The following is a 21,534-nucleotide window of genomic DNA, read 5'->3' on the forward strand; positions in this document are numbered from 1 at the left end:
CACAACGCCCGGCTATTTTTGTTTTTTTTTGGTTGCAGCCGTCATTGTTGCTTGGTGGGCCCGGGCTGGGGATTCAAACCCGCCACCTTAGGTGTACGTGGCTGGCGCCTCAGCCAGTTGAGCTATAGGCGCCGAGCCATCTTCACTGTTCTTATCCATATAAAGTGCTCTCCCATTTATGCTGTAATGAAGTCAAATAATCTGAAGTCTGTATCCCTGGAGCACATGGTCTGTGCCCTTCACAGACCTGCCCTGACATGTTTTGGCATTAAACACTGGAGAAAGATGAAGGAACGGCCTTAAAAAATTCCCTACTGTATTTATGGAACAGTTTGTGAACGTTGATGTACACTCATCTGTCTCTCCCCTGTGAGATATCATAAAAGAACTCTCCCAGGCCGAGAAGACCGAGACCTCTCTAGGAAAAGTGTTTTTATCAGACGGACACTGACTGCTGTATTTGCTTGCATTTCCCTATGTAGCCCGGATGCTAGGTAGCTCAGAATTTGAAATCAACTTCCAGCAACTGCACAGAATCTAGTGGTTTGAGTTTTGCGTATCGACTCTACTCCTGACTTCAACTCAGTAATTAAGTTCCTTTGGGGAATGAATACTGGCCTCAACTCTGTCAAAATTATGAATATGATCTATGGGACTATTAAAAAGCAAGGGAAGCAGCCTGTAATCCTAGCACTCTGGGAGGCCAAGACAGAAGGATCACTTGAGGCCAGGAGTTCAAGACCAGCCTGAGCAAGAAGAGAAACCACATCTCTACAAAAAAATAAAAAAATGAGTGAGGTGTGGTGCCATGTGTCAGTGGTCCCAGCTACTGGGGAGGCTGAAGCAGGAAGATCGCTTGAGTCCAGGAGTTTGAGGTTGCTGTGAGCTATGACACCATGACACTCTACCCAGAATCTCACTCTGTTAAAAAAAAAAAAGGAAGGAAGGAAGTCAACTGTGATCTGCTGGTTCCTTTAACAAGTGTCTTGAGTTTTTTCTCCCACTCATATATTTCCTTGCTCCTGGCTACCTAAACAGTTTTTGCTTATATTCACTTGCTTATTAGGTTACGGGCAATAAAAAAAAAAAAAAACATTATTAGCACCTTTCTGCTACTCATTCTGGCTGCCCTCAAATTCTCTCAGCATGAACTTTTCTTCCAGACATTTCACCCTTTTCTAGTAGCAGTGAATTAACTTTTACTCTTCTTAATTTTCACAATGAACCTCTACAGAAATGACCCACAGAGTAGAAGCTCTCAGGAAGCAGGACCTGGGCATCCAGGTTTAGGTACTGGCTGAAGCCGAAAGTGAAGCATGTCCTGACTCTGCCCTTTCCTGAAAGCAACAGAGTCAGGGTCAATCCAGCATGTGAGTGTGGACCCCATCTAGGAAGCAAGGGAGCAATGGGCCCTGTCCAGAGAATCTTAGGGAGTGGTGTAAGAGCTATGCACAGCAGAAGGACACACCCAAGTCACAGCTACCACAACAACTTGGGAAACGCGATTGCCTGAATAAATAGCTCCCAAGAAGCCAACGCCAACATTTTAATTCTTCTCCAGGATCAAAACACTAAGGAGAAAGATAATACATTTGGAGAAACATTTAATCTGTGCATGAACCCTCTGGCTTCAAGAGAAATACCAGGTAAATGTGATTCATATCACTAACGGAGAGGAGGAGCTGACGGTCTGAAATTGGTTCAGTATTGCATAATTGTAATAGAAAAAAGTCATGTTACCAGATATTAGAGTTCAGCAGCGATTTCCCGCTATGCTAATTTACTCTTTCTCTTAAATATTTGTGGTCTAAAGTCTCCTTGTTCAAAGAACACAAATTAAAGCTGATTGGAGTTAGTGCCCCCTGATTATAAATCTGTTCCATTAATGCTGAAGAAAGGGATGCTTTAAGAAAGTTAATTTGGTGTTGATAGCAAGCCTGGGAGAAGGAGGGAAAAGTCTAGCAGCTTGTAGACTAAGGAGGGTCCTTTCACAGTAATTTTGGAACAAAGCACCTACATTTCGATCTCATTCCTCCAAATTAATCCTTCCTCTGATCCTTCTCCTAAATTTCTCAGATGACTAATTCACTTGGTAACCTTTTGAAATATATTTTAAAATTAATTATAAGGAAAGATGTGGTGAAAGGAAACATTCTAATGAGAAGTGGATGTCAGAGTTGTTCCTTGATATTAAATGCAAGGAAATGCATACTGGAGCAGGTTCCCCCGCACATACCCAAAGTTGGAAAGCCCTTAGTCAAAGAGAAGTCTTTTCAACTTTGAAAACTTTTGGTTTAGAAGCAATCCTTTGGTCAGGATGAATTTTAGAAAATGTGCCATAATAAAGAAGTCTTCCTTATATGTAAGAGAATTCAAGCACGAGAGCAACCACATGAATGTAGAGAAGCTCTTGCCTGTGCATCAGAACTCAGATCAAAAGGAAGCTCCGTGACTTTAGCAAATGTGAGAAGTATTTCTGCATAAAGTCAAAATTCAAGCATCAGAAAACTCAGAAAGGGAAAGAAATTTTGCAAATTGCATGAACATGATATATACAGCCACCCAACTTCTCTTAACATAAAAAGAGGCCAGCCATGATGGCTCATGTCTGTAATCCCAGCACTTTGGGAAGCCAAGGCAATAGGATGGCTTGAGGGTCAGGGGTTTGAGATCAGCCTGGGCAATACAGTGAGACCCCAGGTCTGCAAAAAAATTAAAAATTAGCCAGGCATGGTAGCATGTGCTTGTAGTCTCAGCTCTTTGGGAGGCTGAAAGTAGGAGGATGGCTTGAGCCCAGGAAGCTGAGACTACAGTGAGCTATGATCACGTCACTGCACTCCCACGTGGGTGACAAAGAAAATCCTATCTCCAAACAGAACAAAACAAAGCAAAACAAAAACCCAGAAAGAAAAAAAGAAAAAAGAACATAATACAGAGGAACAGAGGAAGAAAGTATCAATAGCCTATCTAGAATACCCTTTTGCCACAACACATCAGGACTATGCAGAAATACTTCTCACATTTGCTGCAGTCATGGAGCTTGTGACACAAAACATGAGTGTACTTTATATTAGTACACTCACGCACCAGGGAAATCTTTAGAATGTAATTAAGTTAGTAAAACTTGCCAGAATTTACTTTTCAATATGTATCAAAGTACTCTTATAGGAGCGAAATCATATAAATGCAATCCATGTAGGAGGACCTTTTAAGGAGGTCAGGTCTTACTAAATGTGAGAGAATACATATAAGAAGAAACCCTATGAATATACGGAATGTGGGGAAAAGGTCTGCTGGAAGTCAACCTTTACTCTGCATCAGAGAACTCACTTTACACGTACAGAATGTGGAAAATCATTCTTCCAGAATTCACACCTCACTCTGTATCAGAGAACCAGTCAAGGAAAGGAAAGCTTCAGTGGGAAGTCAAATCCTCAATTCAAAATCAGAAAACATACATAAGGAAAAATATCTATGAGAATAATGAATGTTAAAAGTGCTTTCAGCAACAGTCACACTTGATATATCAGAAAAGTCATATACAAGTGAAACATCATATAATGAATGGGGGAGATCTTCATTCAGGCATAAGTCACCAAATAGGGTAGAATTAGTGCGAACCCTATCAAGGCAAAGAATTCTTCTGCCAGAGACAGAACTCTTTGTAGATTCCACTATTCACATAAAAACCCTAAGACAAAATCCAGGAGCTAGGCTCAGTGGCTCATGCCTACAATCTCAAAGACTCAGGAGGCTGAGGCAAGAGGATAGGTTGAGGCCAGGAATCCAAGACCAGCCTCAGCAACATAACTGAGATCCCCTCTCTAGAAAACATTAGATGGGAGTAGCAGTGTATGACTATAGCCCCACGTACTTGGAAGGCTTAATTAAGCAGGAGAATGACTTGAGCCCAGGAGTGCAAGGCTGCAGTGAGCCATGATTATACCACTGTACTCCAGCCTGGACAAGAGGGCAAACCTCCCCCCAACCTTAAAAAAAAAAAAAGAAGAAGAAGAAGGAGGAAAATAAAGAAAAAAATGTAGATATGGCTTTATCATAAATCATGAAGTTATAACTAATTGAACACCAAAGGAACAATATTTTGAATACTTTGAAAATGTGGAAATTTTCAATAAGAAATTAAAAGCCTGGGGAAATTCTATCAAAGATAAAGATTATGTCAAAAATACTGCATATGCTCCCAGCAATAATACTGCTCTGAAAGTCATGTTATACCTGATACTAAACCTTGTAGACAAAAAGTAACAGATTTTTCATTCAGAATGTCATCAAACTATCTCACCATCTTATACATTATAAGTGAAATAAATTAAAGAAGGTTAAAAATATTATACCACCATATTTCCTATAATATGAAGATAGCTTAGTAAGTGAAATGCCCCTTGAGTAAAGAAGCCAAGGTTGGTGTTAAGTTTTCAATGATCTATCAGAAATAGTTTATAGAAATAACATTTATAGGGTGTTGGCCCCATATACCGGAGGTGGTGGGTTCAAACCTGGCCCTGGCCAAAACTGCAAAAAAAGAAAAGAAATAACATTTACATAAAATTTGCCAAGATCAGATTCACAATTGTTAACAATCTAAGTGAAAGAAATAACAAACTGTATTACTTATTATATGTATACTACACAAAAAGGGGTGTTATGTATAGAAAATATTTCCACTTGCTACTTTTCTTTACATTTTAAATATATTTTTAGATGTAGAATTTAACAATATGTAAAAGAAGAGAGGATAACAAATACTAAGAGAAATAGTACTTAGATTTAATGAGAGAGAACAAAAAATGTGATTCAAAAGTTTTTGACAGAGTTTGTATAGAATTGATATTATTTCTTGGTTGAATTCATCAGTAAAGCCATCTGGGCCTAGAGTTTTCTTTGTGGGATGGGCATTATTAATATTCTTACAGACAGAGTCTTGCTCTATTGGAACCCAGGCTAGAAGGCCATAGCCTCAGCTTAAACATATTCCTAGGTTTAAGCAATTTTCCTGCCTCAGCCTCCTGAGTAGCTGGTACTACAGGCACGTGTCACCACACCCAGCTAGTTTTTCTATTTCTTCTGGAGACAGGGTCTCACTCTTGTTGAGGCTAGTCTTGAACTCCTGAGCTCAAGTAATCCTCCTGCCTTGGCCTCCCAGAGTGCTAGGATTATGCACATGAGGCACCACACCCAGCCAGGATGGGTTTTAACTACAAATTCATTTTCTTTCCTAGAGATAGGACTATTCAGGTTACCTATTTCTTCTTGAGTAAGGTCAGGTAATTTGTATCTTTCAAGGAATTTGGTCATTTAAATTTTTAAGATATTGACTAAGGCTGTTCATAGTACACCCTTATTATCCTTTAAATAACCGCAGAATGAATCCATAACAATTATCACCGCATTTCTGATATTAGAAATCTATGCCTTCTCTTTTTTTGTTTCTGCTCAGAGTGGGTAACAGTTTCTCAATTTTGTTTGCATCAAAAAAACAGCTTCTGATTTTCTCTACTGATTTTCCTCTTTTCAATTTCAACCATTTCCATTTTGATCTTTAATATTACCTTTCCTCCAATCATTTTGGGGCTCATTACTTGCTTCTCTGTAGTGAATTAATTGTGTAAGCTGAAGATACCAGTTTGAGACCTTCCTTCTTTCCGAACATAGAAACTTGTTGCTACTACTTTCCAAGTACTGCTTTCAATGTATCCCACAAAATTTGAAATGTCTTTTCATTTTCATTTGATTCAGAATATTTTCTAATTTTTCCCTTTTGATTTTTTTTCTTTGACATATGAGTTACTTTAAAATGTGCTATTTAGTTTCCAAATATTTAGGGCTTTTTCAGACATTTCTTGCTATTAGTTTCTAATATACTTCTGTCGTAAAGAACGTACTTTGTATTTTAAATGTATTGACATTTATTTAATGGCTCCAAGTATGACCAATCTTATTAAATATACCATGTGGATTTGAAAGGAATGGGTATTCTGTTATTGAGTAGAGCAGTCTATAGATGACAACTGGGTCAAGTAGGTTGATATTGCTGTTCAAATTTCCAATATCCTTACTGATTTTATGTCTTTACTAATTATTAGTAGGGGTGTTGCAACTCCTACTATCATTGTGGATTTGTCCATTTATAGTTTTATCAGTTTTTAAAATTCATGTCTTTTGAATTTTCAATGTTTGGAGAGTAAATGTCTAACCTTCTTGATGAGCTCTTTTCTCTTTACGAAATGACCCATCATTATCCTTGGCAATTCTTTCTTCTGAAGTCTACTTCATCTATTATTAATACACTCACTCTAGCTTTCTTTTGATTATTATTAGTACAGCATATATATTTTTCCATCCTTCTTATTTTTAAGCTTTTGGTGCCCTTATATTTAAAGTGAGCTGCTTCTATGTAACAGAGAGTCAGGTCTTATTTTTCTAATCCAATCTGACAATATCTACCTTTTAATTAAGCTCTTGAGATCATATACATGTAATAAATAACATGATTTGGTTAAAATTGAATACATTGCTTTCTACTTGTCTACTTCCATCTATTCTTTATTCCCATTTTCTTTCTTTTGAATTAAATTTTTTACAATTTCATTTTATTTCCCCTTCTGGCTATAACTTTTTGTTGGTATTCTCTTAGTGGTCCTTTATAACTTATGAAACATATATTAACATATTATCTTCAATTCATATTATACCACTTGAGGTATAGTATAAATATCTTTCAACTAGATACTTCCATTTCCTCTACTACTCATCTCTGTAATATTATTGTCATTGATTTTAATTCCCCATGTTACAAACCCCATACTTCATTGGTATTTTTGCTTTAAGCATTTGTTGTCTTTTGAAGAGACTGAAGTAATAAAATGTATTTTGGATCTACCCACATAGTTACTATTATATTTCTGGGGCTCACCATTCCTCTGTGCAGATCCAGATTTCCATCTGGTACCATTTTCTGCTACCTAATGAATTCCTTTAATATCTCTTGAAGGAAATCAGCTGATAAGTTCTTTCAGCTTTTGTATGGCTAAAAAGTCATTTTACTTTCATTTTTGAAAGACATTTTATTCAGCATAAAAGTCTACATTGACGGTACTTTTGGCATGTACTTTAAAGATATGCCTCCACCATCTCTTAGCTTTCATTATCTTCTGCAAAAAGTTTACTGTCATTCTTATCTTGGTTCCTCTGCATATGTCTTTTTTTTTTCTTTCTGGATATATTTAAGTTTTTTTTTTCTTAAAACATTCTAAACCATTATTTTAGGCAATTTCATATGACATGAGTTAGTATAGTTTTCTTAGGGTTTCTTGTGGTCGGATTTCATTGAACTTCATGGATCTGAAGGTTTACAGTTTTTATTAGATTTGAAAATTTTTCAGTCATTATTTCTTTTCTACTTCTTCCACCTCTCCATTGGGGGCTCCAATTAAACTTATATTTGGAGTTTGGTTCCAATTAAACTTATATTTGAAGCTCACTTATGTTCACTACTTTAGTTTGTTTCTCTCCATGTGTTTCATTTTGTTTTTGCCTTTTTTTTGAGACAAGAGTCTCACTTTGTTCCCCTCAGTAAAGTGCCATGGCATCATAGCTCACAAAACCTTAAACTCTTGGGGATCAAATAATTCTCTTGCCTGAGTCTCCCAAGTAACTGCAACTACAGGCGCCTGCCACAATACCCAGCTATTTTTAGAGACAAGGTCTCGCTCTGGCTCAGGCTGGTCTCAAACCTGTGAGCTCAAGGCAATCCACCCACCTCAGCCTCCCAGAGTGCTAGAATTACAGATGTAAGCTACCATGCCTGGCCTATGTGTTTCATTTTGGACATTTCTATTTTTTGTTTTCAAACTCACTAAATTTTTTATCCAGCAATGTCTAATCATCTGTTAATTCTGTTTAGTATATTCCTCATTTCAGACAGTGCAGTTTTCATCTCTAAAAGTTTGATTGGGACATTTTTTATATTGTCTATGTCTCAGTCTTTCCTACAACTAGATAAAGGATAGATAAGAGCTCTCTGTACTATTTTTTCAACTTTTCTGTAAATCTAGCATTTATAAATGAAAAGATTTTTTAAAATAAAGAAATAAAAACGATCAAAAGAACACAGTAGCCAGCTTAAGGGGGCACTTACTGGCCAAATCTGTGACAATTTGAGGAATAAAATAATTAAGTATAGTAATAAATTAAGAACAGAAATTTATTAGTTTTTGCTGATAATAGATAAATTAGGGAAAAGGGAGGTCTCTTGCTTATGTAGAATGTCAAGGGCTGATGAGAGGAAGCACTGAGACTAAAAGAATCATTATTGTGCAATCATTATGACAAAAACTAGAACAGACAAGAATCATAAATGGAAATGAAATATAAAGGGAGATTTTAATAAGAATATTTGCCTTGTCTCAAAATATCTTTGCATAGCCTACTCTTTAGTTGCAAAGAAAGAAAGTAAAAACAGAGATACTATAATGGAGAAACTAGACAACATCTTGACTAGCATTAAAATTTAATATTACCTATGAATGACAGATATCAGGTACCTCCAGACGTGGTACCCCGAGAGACATGTTATCTAAACAGTATTCTGGCCGCGAAGTTGTAACATCAACCTAATCACAGAGTAAGATCAGGCAAACACAAAATGAGAAATGTTCTTTAAAAACAAAAAATAAAACAGTGAAGGGTGAACTATAGTCTTCAAAAATATCAATGCTATAAAAAGACAAAAAAAAGAGAAAAGGCTATACAAACAGTCCAGATTAAAGGAGGCGAAAGAGATATAAAATCAAAAACTAATTCTTATACTAAAAAAGATACCATTAAGACCATTATTAGATAAAATTGGAATATAGATGATAAATTAGATAAACATATAATATCAATATACATGAGTTGATAAGCATTCTACGACTACATACGGTAAAGAGAGAGAAGGGAGTAGTGGCAGAAAGTGCAAATAAGGAAGCGAATGGGGTAAAATATTAACAAAAAGTGAATTTAGATAAAAGGTATACAGCTATTCTCTGTACTATTTTTATTTTGCAGCTTTTTGTGAGCTTTAAATTATTTCCCCCCACAAGGTAGAAAGCCAATCCAGCATGCTCTGAATCCTATAGACTCATAAAACAGGTACTTCTTTCTCTCTCATCTTCTTTTTCCCTCTTCACTAGATCATTCTGCGAAGCTTAGAAACATTTTCTTCCATTTTGCTAAAAAAAACAAACAAACAAAAAAAACCCTGCCTCCGCGCCTGTAGCACAGTGGTTACAGCACCAGCCACATGCACCAAGGGTGTCGGGTTCGAAGCCGGCCAGGGCCAGCTAAAAAACAATGACAACTGCAAAAAAACCAAATAGCTGGGTGTTTTGGCAGGTGCCTGTAGTCCCAGCTACTTGGGAAGCTGAGGCAAGAGATTCGCTTAAGCCCAAGAGTTTGAGGCTGCGGTGAGCTGTGACACCATGGCACTCTACCAAGGGCAACATTGTAAGATTCTGTCTCAAAAATTACCAAACAAAGGTGTGGAAGTTCAAGGAGGCAGGGAAATTGCAAGGGTATAAGTCAAATCTGTCAAGTGTAGAACATAAATGTCTTAACACAATAATCAAGGAAATGAGGCGAAAGCTATGTTGATTGGTTTGATGTAACCACATCAGATTGTATAAAAAAAATCAACACATTGTACCCCACATATGCATAAATGTATTCATGATCCATGTATATTTGACTTAAAAAAAAACAAAGCATCGCTTGATCACACCCTCTCTGGATTTACTGAAAGAGTTTTCTACTCACATTGTCACACTTTATTACTTTCTATTTATCTTCAACCCACTCTAGCCTGGCCTCCAGCCTCATTACACATTGAAACTCCTCTTGCTGAAGTCGCCAAATACCTCTGAGTTACTAACTCACATGGATCCTCTTCGCATATTCGCATATTATACTACTTGACCTTTCAGCATCATTTGACAGCGCTGACCACACCCTCTTCCTTGACATACCCTCTTCTCTTGGCTCTTGGTCAAACACTCTTGATTTTCCTCTTGCCCCTCTGCCACTTCCTCACCCTTTCCCTGACTTCTAATGGCCCTGGTTCCTAAGCTTCCCCCCAGCTCTCTCTCTGGTCTCATTCATTCCTGTGGTTTTAAAAACATGTACTCCCAGACTTATTTGTTTAGCCCAAAACTTTACTCTGAATTCTACAGACAGTCCAAATGCTTTCACATAGTGGATTGAAACTTCTCAAACTTAACATATTCAAAATTGCACTCTTAGTCTCCCCCAGCCCCAAATATTTCCCCGTATTTTCCCATTTCAATAAATGCCACTCCACTCATCCAGATGCAAACCTGAGAAAACACAGGATCATCCTCTGGGTATTGAAATTATGAGTGACATTTTTACTCTATGCTTTTCAGTGGTTTAAATTTTTCCTACAATAAGCACAGCACATTTATAAATGAATTAATCAACTAAAAATATAAGAACCAAACCTTTCTTTTTGAATAATGTAAAAACAAAGATGTGCTTAAACATTATGCTTCATAGGTTTATGTTTGTTCTTAATTTTAGTTTTGTGAATGTCTAAATGAGCTGTTAAAAATTAATATTAACTTTCATCTTACCGGAAGTACTTGGATTTATTGAAGACATCACAGAATCCACTTCTATCTAGAAAAGAGAAAATAATAATAGGACATATAATTTTACTGAATGTTTTCACAGTGCTAGTTCTTAATTCCTAGGCTGGGGGAAGGGATGTATTTTATGAATAAACAACTTTGTTGAACCCAGCTGACAAGTAATGACATACAATAGTTACAATAGTCACCTTACTTTCCTATCAACATCTATAAGATACCAGATGCTAAGCTGCTAGACCCTAATAGTCACCAAAACTTAATTTCATTGACCAAAACAGTATAAGCAAATAAAATCAATTTGACTGTCCCACATATAGTAAGATTTAAAAGGTAACCTTTCTTCTTTAGCCAAATAGAAGCAATTGTCATAACTGGCTCTATGACTTTATTCTGGGTTTTTTTTTCTGATTATGAAAGTAACACATGATTAATGTAGAAAATATAAAAAATCTGAAAAATTATGATGGAAAGAAATTTTAAAAACCAGCCATCTAATGAAAACCACTGTTAATATTGGTCTAATATTAATCTAATCTAATTCTCTTCTATGTATTATTAACATATTTGAGAACACAGTGTATATCAAATTTGAGGATGTGCTTTCATTAAACACTAAAATAAAAGCATCTTCCCATGCCACAGGGCTTCATAAACACAATAGAATTAGAACCTTGGCAGCATCTGACATAAGTTCTTCACCTTCGCTCTTAAATGCTTCACAATCCTGGGTTCCCTTTACTTTCCTGCTTCATCTTCTTTATGGAGTCCCTGCCTACCCTTAAATGTTGGTATTCCTAGTGTTCTATCTTGAAGCACCAGCTCTTCCTACTCTGCTCGCTCTTCTTGGGCAATGCCATCCAGTCTCGTGTTTTCAGCTACAACTTGGAAACCAAGGAGTCTTAAATCTACTCCAGTCCTACCTCTCCGTGCGATTTTAGATTTCTACATCTAAGGGAGGCAGTAAAATCTGAGAACAGATTTTCACCACCATAACCTCAATACCAGCCCAGCCTTTAATGAGTGAATGCATGACAGACCTGGAACACCCATAGCTGTCTCAAACTCAATGTGTCCCAATATTCACTGACTTCCTCTGAACCTACTTCTGCATTTTCTCTTACTTTGTGACAGTCATCACTGTCCCTTCAGCCCTTGCGATCATGGCACTCTCTTACCACCAGCACATCTAGTCAATCACCAGGGTACAACAGGTCTGACCACCCACACAGTGTTCTTAGAGACTAAGTGTTCTAGACATGTCTAAATGACAGCCAGACTGCTATTACAGTTACCATTAGAATTAGGCTTTCCTTCTTTATTCCTTTCATTTTCCATTTTTTGATCTATTCTCTATCTTGGCATTTACCACAGAGTTTTTTTTTTTGAGACAGAGCTTCAAGCTGTCCCCCTGGGTAGAGTGCTGGGGCCTCACAGCTCACAGCAACCTCCAACTCCTGGGCTCAAACGAGTCTCCTGCCTCCGCCTCCCAAGTCGCTGGGACCACAGGCACCTGCCACAACGCCTGGCTATTTTTTGGTTGCAGCCATCATTGTTGTTTGGCAGGCCCTGGCTGGATTTGAACCGCCACCTTAGGTGTATGTGGCTGACACCTTAGCCACCTGAGCCACAGGCGCCGAGCCTACCACAGAGTTTTATAAATCTTTCTACACTAAACTGTGAACCGCTTCAAAATAGGGACTGTTTTGTTCATCTTTGTATCATTAGCAACTAGCAAATGTTCTTTTTATTAAATAGGATTACAAAAAATTTCATGGTTTAAAACACTGCATGAATGTATATGTATTTTACTGCTTCATGACCTAAAATCAGTAAATGTTACTCAAAAAAATATTCAAAACTTAAACACTAAACTTCAACTTTGTATAAAAGTAAAAATCTGTTAAAAATCTGTTCACGGAAGCTACAAGTTAAGCATCGCTTTATATAATAAAAGTTCATTGCACAAATGACTAAATGTATAGGTGACTACTTGCTGTATTAACACTTTACTGTTCAGTGACCTGCAGTCAGTAAATTTGCTTAAAAAATAAAATCCAAAACCTCAACCCAGTATGAGAAGTAAAAATCTGTTGAATTTCATAAAGGGTACACATCACTGTAACTGTCATTAAATTTCACCCTTATATTCTAAGAAACCAAATAGACTCAAGGGTGATAAAGGCAAAATGAGACAAGATATCTTTTCCAGGTGAACTCAGGTTAAATATAATGCCTCAAAGCCTGAGTCTTTTTAGCTGACTTGCTCTTTAATTCCAGCTGAAATGATTGCAGGTTAACGGGAGAGCTGCAATTTCAGAGAGCCTGCTCTGAATACTTTTCTGGGCTCCGTAATCAGCCTCTCAGTAACTGAGCATCCTCTATTTAAGCTGCTCTAAACCCACCTGGGCTGCTCATGCAACTGTTTGGGTCAACAACGTATTTACTGTGAATTTGTGATACATTTAAGCATACTGAAGGGTGAAGAAGTGGGATGTCATGGGGTCCCTGGCTTTATTTGGCTTGCAATATGACTGAAAGGTAGAGTCCACTCATGAGGGCCAGTTGGGTCATAACTGATTGCCAAGCTGTTTAGTCTAATGAAAGTGAGAGAGCATTCCAGGCAGAGCCCTGAGTGCTTCCTTTGATGGTGGCTGTTGATTTCTTGAATATGGAGACTATCTGATTAATTCCAGCTCAGCAGCTTAACCAGAAGGGATCTGTCTAGAGAATGAACATAACAGGCAAGCAGAATCGCACAAAGATAGAGGTGAACAGGGAATGTGTCCTCCAACGAAGTTCATGAAGGCTCAGGTCAACTCTCTTTGTTGGTGAACTGGTGCAACCTTCTGTGGAGAGCAATAGCCAACAAAATTCTAAATGTAGATATCCCTTGATCTGGCAATTATACTTCTAGGGATTTAGTCCACAGATACACATCCACAAGGACATAAATATATGTGTGTGTGTGTGTACTTACATGTAAAAGAATGTTCAGTGGAGCAATGTTTATAGGAATAGAAAATAATGAAAACTAAAAACAGAAAAGTGGCTTAAAAGAACACTATGCAACTATTGTTTTAAATGTGGTACTGATGTGTGCTTTTAGGTTGATCTATTGAAAAAAGTTAAAGTAGGCACAGCATGTACCCATTTATGTTTTCTTTTTTTTTTAGAGACAGAGTCTCATTTTATCGCCCTCAGTAGACTGCCATGATGTCACGGCTCACAGCAACCTCCAACTCCTAGGCTTAGGCGATTCTCTTGCCTCAGCCTCCTGAGTAGCCAGGACTACAGGTGCAAAACACATGCCCGGCTATTTTTTGTTGCAGTTTGGCCAGCGCTGGGCTTGAACCCGCCACCCTCAGTATATGGAGCCAGTGCCCTACTCACTGAGCCACAGGCACCACCCCTCCATTTATGTTTTCAACAGAAGGCTACAAATATATTTGTCACAGATAGGAAATTTTAGAATACACAAAAATCTCTTCATAAAGATAATCCCTGAGGAGCGAGACCCTCTAGTACAAGGAGAGTGGATTTCATGTTCAACTTTATACCTCTCTCTACTATTTTAATTTTTTAATATTTGAATGTATTACTTTTATAATTTAAAGCCAAAAAAATTTTAATAAAAGGAGACTGTGCATTTCATCCTCTGTGTGAATTCCTTCTGGGACAATGTCCCCTTCCATCCTTCCCTCTTGATGCCTCTCCTGTTTTTTATAGTTATTAGCAGCCTAGTGGTAAAATAGGCTTCCTGGGCTCCAATGAGATAAGATTTCCAATTCAGCCCTAGGTTGCAATCTTAGGGAGAGAGTAAAATCCGGCACTCCACACATCTGTGAAATTGTTTATAAAGCAGTGATTTGTACATGTTCCTAAGAACAATAAAACATTATTATAGTCCAGTTGGGGGGGAGGAGGAGGACGTATGTTAGAGAGAGGGAGGGAGGGCTAGAGGCAGGCTCTCACCTAATGCGCACATTGTGAGAGTAACACGCCCCCTGGGTGAGGGTCTCTTTTTGAAATGTAACTTAGCCCTGGAAATGCGAACACTGTGACCTAAATATTGTACCCTCGTATTAATTTGAATATAGTTTTAAAACAAACCAAAAAAAAATCAGCAATTTGCTTTACGAAAGTTTTAAGCTAGCCCTGTGCACTTTTCTTCCATCCATTCACTACTGTACTATCTACCCCTTCCCAAATACATAAAGAAAGCTCTACCTTGGAGGGCTTGTACCCGAACAGCATTACAACAGCAACTTTAAAGTCCTCTCTGCTTAGATAGCCTTTGTTATCTTCGTCGCATGCTTTAAATACCTAAAGAACATTAAATATCTTTAGTTACTAAGAATGAAACTTTCTCTTATTTTTGTTACTAGTTTATATTTAATATTAAATTTGGAACTCAAAAAGTTGAAACTTAGCCCCACAGTAGAGGTTGAAAATAGAATTTCATTAAGCCAATTTTAATTCTCAAAAAAATCTTAAGAACTTAAATTTGCCTCAAAGAAGCGCAAACGACCTAATCGCTAGCCTAACGCAAATTAATTCCTTTCAACCACCGGCATAAATTCTATCCAAAAATTCAGTTGTGTAATTAGGAAAGTGAGACAAAGGGGCAGGCTTTGAAAGGAGGAAAGAACGATGTGGATTCGAAGTTATTACTAATAGACTATGTGACGAGGAAAGAAAAGAAACTTGGAAATAACCAGAACACTGGACGAACAGCCAGGAGACTTGAAGCTGTAGGCTCAGCCATTAACACTCTGCAAGGGCAGTTTGGCGCAATAGGCTGAGACTCAAGCGTGGTGACAGAATGCAAGCCCCGGAATTCAAGCTGAAATACGAGACTCAAGAGTCGCCCTCCGAACACCTACTTCCACCCATTTCTTGTGTTCCGAAGGGCTGGCTTCCCAAGTCCGTGGCCTGGGCCTGGTCTCGGACAAAAACATAGCAAGCGCCATGACCTTCCGGAGCCACCAAACCCACCACCTCCACTGCCAGAGCCCGCGGGCAAAAAGCCGCAGCCACGCCCACCGCGGCTCAGGAAGTTGAACTCTACCGTGCCGCTCCAACGTCTTCCCCTATTGGACAGGCTTCGAACCAGTCAGGTTAGTTCTGCAGTCGTATTGGCCAGAGACTTTGTTTAACAACGTTGCCTTGGCACAGCCTGGGCGGGAAGGCCAGCAGATCCGCCCCTAGTACTTGGCTCTGCCCCTACCCGGTCCTCTTAACTCCTTACGAGCCGCTGGGCATTTAACGCTCCGAAGTGCTCGTTCTGTGTGGTCTGTTTTGTAATTTAAGTCTCTCCCCTCACCTTGCAATAAATTACTTTGGATCACTTTGCTCTGTGGCACTATGCTAAACATTATAGGAGACGCAAAGAGAGTGTGAACAAAGCATAAAGAGGACTAAATGAATCGAGCCAAGACCAGGATTCACGCTCAGATCAGCAAGTCCTTGGGGATGAGCTCCCAGCGTAATTACAACTCCTGTTTTGTTCTAGGAAAAACACCAGCACCTAGCACTGTGCCTGGCACAAATGACACCTTCAATAAACGAATGAAAAGGAGCCATTAAAGCATTTACGGAAATTTATTTCCTCTCTGGGAGAGATGTCTGGTTTGAAAGAGACTCCGAAAATGAATCCACAGCAAATATCCTTATTAAAAGCAAAGACTATGGAGAGACGAATGTTTACCAAAAGTTTATCCCAGACCCCTGTTTCTTGGCATATCAGATTAAAAAGAACACAAGTCTTTCAAAGAAGAACCAGACATCGGAGGTTCTGAGTATGCAGGGAACTCGTTTAACTTTTTATTTTATAGCCCGCTTCTCCCAGGACACAAGTCTCCCAGTCCACAGCTGCCTTTAACCTCGCCTCACCCTTTCCCCAAATTTAATACAAACACTCTGCTTCAAGCCCTAGCCACCTCCAAGTCTAAGAGAATCCCTACAAAGAAGTTGTTTTGCTAATTCGTTGATAAGCTAGGGATTGCCTTTCTGTTTCTTTTTCTTTTGAGACAGTCTCTGTCGCCCTGGGTAGAGTGGCCACGGAGTCATAGCTCACAGCAACCTCAAACTCCTAGGCTGAAGCGATCCTCTTGTTTCAGCCTCCCAAGTAAGTGGGACTACAGACACCTCCACAACAGGGGACTAGTTTAGGGGGATTTTTCGTGTTTTTTTTTTTTCTTTCTATTTTTTAAGTATAAACTGGGTCTCCCTCTTGCTCAGGGAGGTCTCGAACTCCTGAGTTCAAGCAATCCACCGCCTCAGCCTCCCAAAGGGCTAGGATTACAGGCGTGAGCCATCTCGCAAGGCTTCCCTCCTTTTTTTTTTTTTTTTAAAGAAGTCACCGGAAGGTGAGCCGGAAGCGAGCGAAGGCCGATTTCCCCTCCGCGCGCTCCCGGGGAAGCTCAGGACTGCGCCGGTGGATCCGGCGGGCTTTAGGACCCAGAGGCAGGCTTGCCGGAAGGGAAAGGGCCAAATCTGAGAGGCGCTCGCCGCGGCCTGGAGGGTTTGAACTGCGCGCATGCGCGGCGGCGCCGAGGGACTGGATTCGAGCGCTGTGGTGCATCAGGTATGTGTCCTGCGGCTGCCGGCGCGGCGCTTTTTCTAAGTTCCTGCTGCAGGGTGACGGTCCTTCTGGCCTTTGGGGTCCGGCAGAGCTGGAGGTGGGCCGCAAGGGAAGCGGCGCCGGGGAAGACAAGTGGGTCGAGTCCCCCCCCTGCCTTCTGGGCCTCGGTTTCCTCTAGTAATAGCACCCCTGACCCCAGAGGGGCCGCCTAGCAGAGTCCCAACTCCTGCCCGTAGTGTGGGCGTGAGAGGCCTCCTGCCGAGGTTCTCATTTCGTCTCCACTTAACGGGTGGTGGTCTCGGACAGTTAGTAAAAGCCAGGGCATGATGAGTGCTCACCGCGCGCCCAGCGCTTAGCCTTTCTGTGCCGAGTTTCCTGGTAAGTGGGGATGGTCGTGGTACGTAGTGTAGAGTTGTTGTGAGTATGAAATGAGTTTGTACTGGTAAGGGCCTTCTGGTTGTGCCTGCCCTCGGGTGAGCACATAGAGTTAGCAGCTGTCGCTGCTTTCTCACCGCATCCACTTCTCCCTGAGCTCCGCAGGAGCCTTTTCTTTTTGACTTGTATCTTCCCTGCACACCATTCTCCATACGGAATAGTAACAGAGGTAATACTTTAAAAAAGGAAACCGGACTAGGCTCTGTCTTTATTAAAGCCCCCAGTGAGGGCCTGTTCTTAGAACAAAATCAAGCGTCTTTAACCCGCCTTGTTTCTCTTTTTATCCCCTTCATCCTGGACCACAGTCTACCTGGGTTACATCCTTCTATTAGCTTTTGCAGGAATGCTCTTCTTCACTCTCTTAGCTGGCGAGATCCTTTTCATTGAGTCTCACTTAAAATGTTCTTCAGAGAGTATTCCAAAGTAAGGGCATCCCTGTCTTTTCTGTCTCAAAATGTCTGCAATTACCTTTTTAAAATTTATGTTGGGTCTGTCTCTTCCACACAGAAATCAAATTATTCTGGTGTAGATCCTGTATGTTGTTAACTCCCTACTCCCATTGCTTGGTACAAAGTAACTGCGTAAGCTAAAGAACTCTGGGAGTTAAGCATGATAACTCATTTACAGATGAGGAAACTGAGCCTCAGCAGTTAATCTGCCCAAGTCCTCATTTACCATCTGGGAATGACTGGTGTGAAATTAGGGCCCGTGTTTACCCACCACTGGTCACAAAGGGCCTCAGCTGCTGAGCCTGGCTCCCAGGCCCACCTGATCCTCTTTAAGCTCTATGAAAAGGAAGAGTTGAAGGTGGACAAGAAATGCCCCAGCTGTGTCTAGGATGGTTGGGGGAGAGGAAGCACTAACAAGTCTAAATGGAGTGCTTTACAATATTTCTTAAAGTCATTAATGGAAGTTCTAATTGTGCCCTGAGTTGGCGTATGATGAGACATTTTTTACATTTTTCGTCCTCTTTAGTGTCATCTTTGCCAAATTTCACTCACCTCCCTCCCTAGTTTTTATTTTAACACACGTATTAATGTTTTTACTTGAATCCACTCACTTTTCTGCATAAACGCTGTCTCTTAAACAGCAAGTTTTATTTTGATTGATTGATTGATTTATGTTTTGGAGACGGGATCTTGCTTGTCCTCTAGGCTACAGTGCTGTAGTGGAGTCTAGCATAGGTCACTGTAACCTGAAACTCTATCCTGGGAGCAAGTGACCTTCCTTGCCTCAGCCTCCCCAGTAGCTGAAAAACTTTATTCTGTTTTCATAAGCATAATGGAGGCATAAAATGACTTCCATCATTGGTAAATATTGGTGCCTGCAGAAGAGCCCAAACTCGATATTTGTCCAAAAGCAAGATTAAAAATTTCTACAGAACTACAACTTTCTCCTTGATTTAAACAAGGAACTTAGATTGGAAAAGGGAGGTACGGTTGGTATTTGTCCCCCAGGCCAAATGAAAAAGCTAGGACACGGCCTTTGTGGGAAAGGAAAGGGAAATTTATTAATTTGGCAACTCCTGTCACAAAACAACCATTTCCTTCCCATAAACAGAAATAAGTCTTTTAAAGGGGGAGTTTTCTGATAGATCCTATTCCTGGCAGGCACCTTTTCTAGGCCAGGCTGCCAGGACAACTCTTAAGAGCCCTCTCCTGATAATAAGCTGAGGCAGGGATGCAAGTTTTAGTTCTCAAAAAGACTAAAAAGGTTCTAAAGGGACGGAAAGTATTTTTGCTCTTTTCCAGGCATTCTGTTGCAGTACCTTCCTAATGAAATGTTAATTTCAAGTTCCAGACACCTGCACTTTTTGAATCACTGCTGTCCTGATTGAATGCTAGCACTCAGCCCACCTGTATTGTATTCCAGTTCTTTCAGTCTCACTGATGCTGTATCAGGCATTGTCCACAAAGACAGATGGTAAACAGTTGGGGAAAAACTCATGAGTTCTATATAAAATCATCTGAGTTGATTACAAATCTCCCTAGCCAACTGGGAACCGGTGCCTGTGTGGGAAAAAAGTTCTGGCACTGGTGTCCAGATCCCGTTCTCCAAAGTAAACGTCCCTGTTTGATCATTTACCAACAACTAGCTTCTCTCTATGGGGCCACATCCTCCATTTCACAGAGGATGGTAACCTGCTACACTGAAGAAGACACAGTTTTATTGATCTGTTGCACTCAGTTGTAATCCAATAAACAGTATTGGGTTATTTGCCTTTAGTTAATAACTCTCAGGCATATTTGAGTGTCAGCAGGTCCAAAACTTTATGTAAAGGCCCCCCCTAAAAAGACTTTGTTCTCAAAGCATTGTCTGCCAGAGCTATTTTTTATCCACTTGTCCTATTTTGTTGGGTGGAATTCCACTCGCATGTGGTTTTAGAAAATGTAGATAAAAAAACTAGAGACCTTAGAAATCCTCTGACTAGTTCAGAGTTGCTGAAGGTTTCACAATGCATATGGAATTCTCAGGGCTTTGGAATTCCTTCTTGTTTAGTTATAATACAAGGTGTATTCACCTAGGGAAGAGATGTTTGGTACCCCTTAAAAGTCTTGCAAATGGCCTTTCTCCCCCAAAATAGAGCTGCTATTTGCTTTAGAATGGAAAAGGAATCTAGACTACCTGAAGACTGTAGTTGAAGATTCTATTACTAAACACCTTGCTGTAGAGCTGTTTTCGAGTTCAAAGTATTTTTTCCTGAAGTGTAAAGTCACAAAACTATAGCCACAAAAATAGTTCTCACAAAGCGATTATGGCAGCTTAAATACCTCCATCCAGCAATGACTCTGGAACACTTAAAGAATCCAAGGTTTTTTCATTTCTGTTTTAACAAAAAGATAAAAAAAAAAATCACACCTGAGTTGCTCAAGTAGGTGTTAAGTACTAAGTCAGTTTGAATCTCTTTCATGGAGAAAACCTGGCATTCAGACCCATTTTAACTCATAATACAATTCTAACTAGCTTAGTTAGCTGGTTTTTAACCTAGTAGATAAGGAAGCAATTTAGGGAAAATATATTCCTTCTAACAATTTTTATATGTAGACTGGACTGAGCGGAAAGGAATGCAAAACTTTTCGATAATAGGGGTGGTGCCTGTGGCTCAAAGGAATAGCGCGCTGGCCCCATATGCTGGAGGTGGTGGGTTCAAACCCAGCCCTGGCCAAAACCGCAAAAAATAGAAAGCTTTTAGAAAATAGATCTGAGGTCTCAAAAACCTAGACTATTACAGGAACAAGTGATCTCATCCTTATCTGTAGTCCCTAAGGCTTCGGCTGTAAAATGGTGTCCATACCAGTGGGGTAGTAACAACCTGAGTCACGGAGAGTGGGCCAAATTGTTGTCTTAATGTACTCTTGCAAAAAATTGCCTAGGAATGTAATTTACAGAACAAGCCTTGATGGACTTGGCTGGTAATTAATTGAAAAAGTCAGGTAAGTGAGAAATTGTGAAAAGAAATAAATACTTAAGGTTTTTAAAAGACAGAAACATGCATTCATATGCAAATCTTTTGATGTAGAATCAAGCCTTTTATTTTGGAATGTAGGTCCTGCAGACCAAGTGCCACTTACTGACTTGGTTTACCCCACTCATAATGCATCCTATTCAGCCTTTTTAAAACAGCAAAAACTCAAACATGGTCTACTAATCTAAACACAGAATCTTAAGGTTTGTAATTTTCCTCTGGGTCACGTATTAAATGTTAAAAGTATCATTAAGGAATAGCTCTTCAGCTATCTGGAAAATCTAGGCGCCCCTTTACTGTTGATTTTTGTAGTGTAAAACGAGAAGAGCCTGTTTTATGTCCTTTCCTCTTCTCAGAGCAAGGAAGTGGAGATTATACTGTGT

The 21,534-nt window shown here is 39.6% G+C and overlaps 2 protein-coding genes across 2 annotated transcripts in view; one reads left to right on the forward strand and one right to left on the reverse strand.

Moving 5' to 3' along the window:
- Positions 1 to 15,656, reverse strand: part of EFCAB11 (EF-hand calcium binding domain 11) — a 151,398-nt gene extending 135,742 nt beyond the window's left edge. The window contains exons 1-3 of the mRNA XM_003786980.3: positions 15,551 to 15,656; positions 14,895 to 14,990; positions 10,650 to 10,695 (exon numbers count right to left, since the gene is read on the reverse strand). Coding sequence (XP_003787028.2) covers positions 10,650 to 10,695; positions 14,895 to 14,990; positions 15,551 to 15,637 — 229 coding nt within the window. The 5' untranslated portion in view covers positions 15,638 to 15,656. The remainder of the gene's footprint in view (positions 1 to 10,649; positions 10,696 to 14,894; positions 14,991 to 15,550) is intronic.
- A 1,579-nt stretch (positions 15,657 to 17,235) lies between these two features.
- Positions 17,236 to 21,534, forward strand: part of TDP1 (tyrosyl-DNA phosphodiesterase 1) — an 85,451-nt gene continuing 81,152 nt past the window's right edge. Inside the window, exon 1 of the mRNA XM_023511516.1 lies at positions 17,236 to 17,253. The gene's annotated coding sequence lies outside the window, so the exon portion shown is untranslated. The remainder of the gene's footprint in view (positions 17,254 to 21,534) is intronic.

This window comes from Otolemur garnettii, unplaced genomic scaffold (genome assembly GCF_000181295.1).
Source record: "Otolemur garnettii isolate 467f Iridium unplaced genomic scaffold, OtoGar3 scaffold00020, whole genome shotgun sequence".
Classification (NCBI taxonomy): domain Eukaryota; kingdom Metazoa; phylum Chordata; class Mammalia; order Primates; family Galagidae; genus Otolemur; species Otolemur garnettii.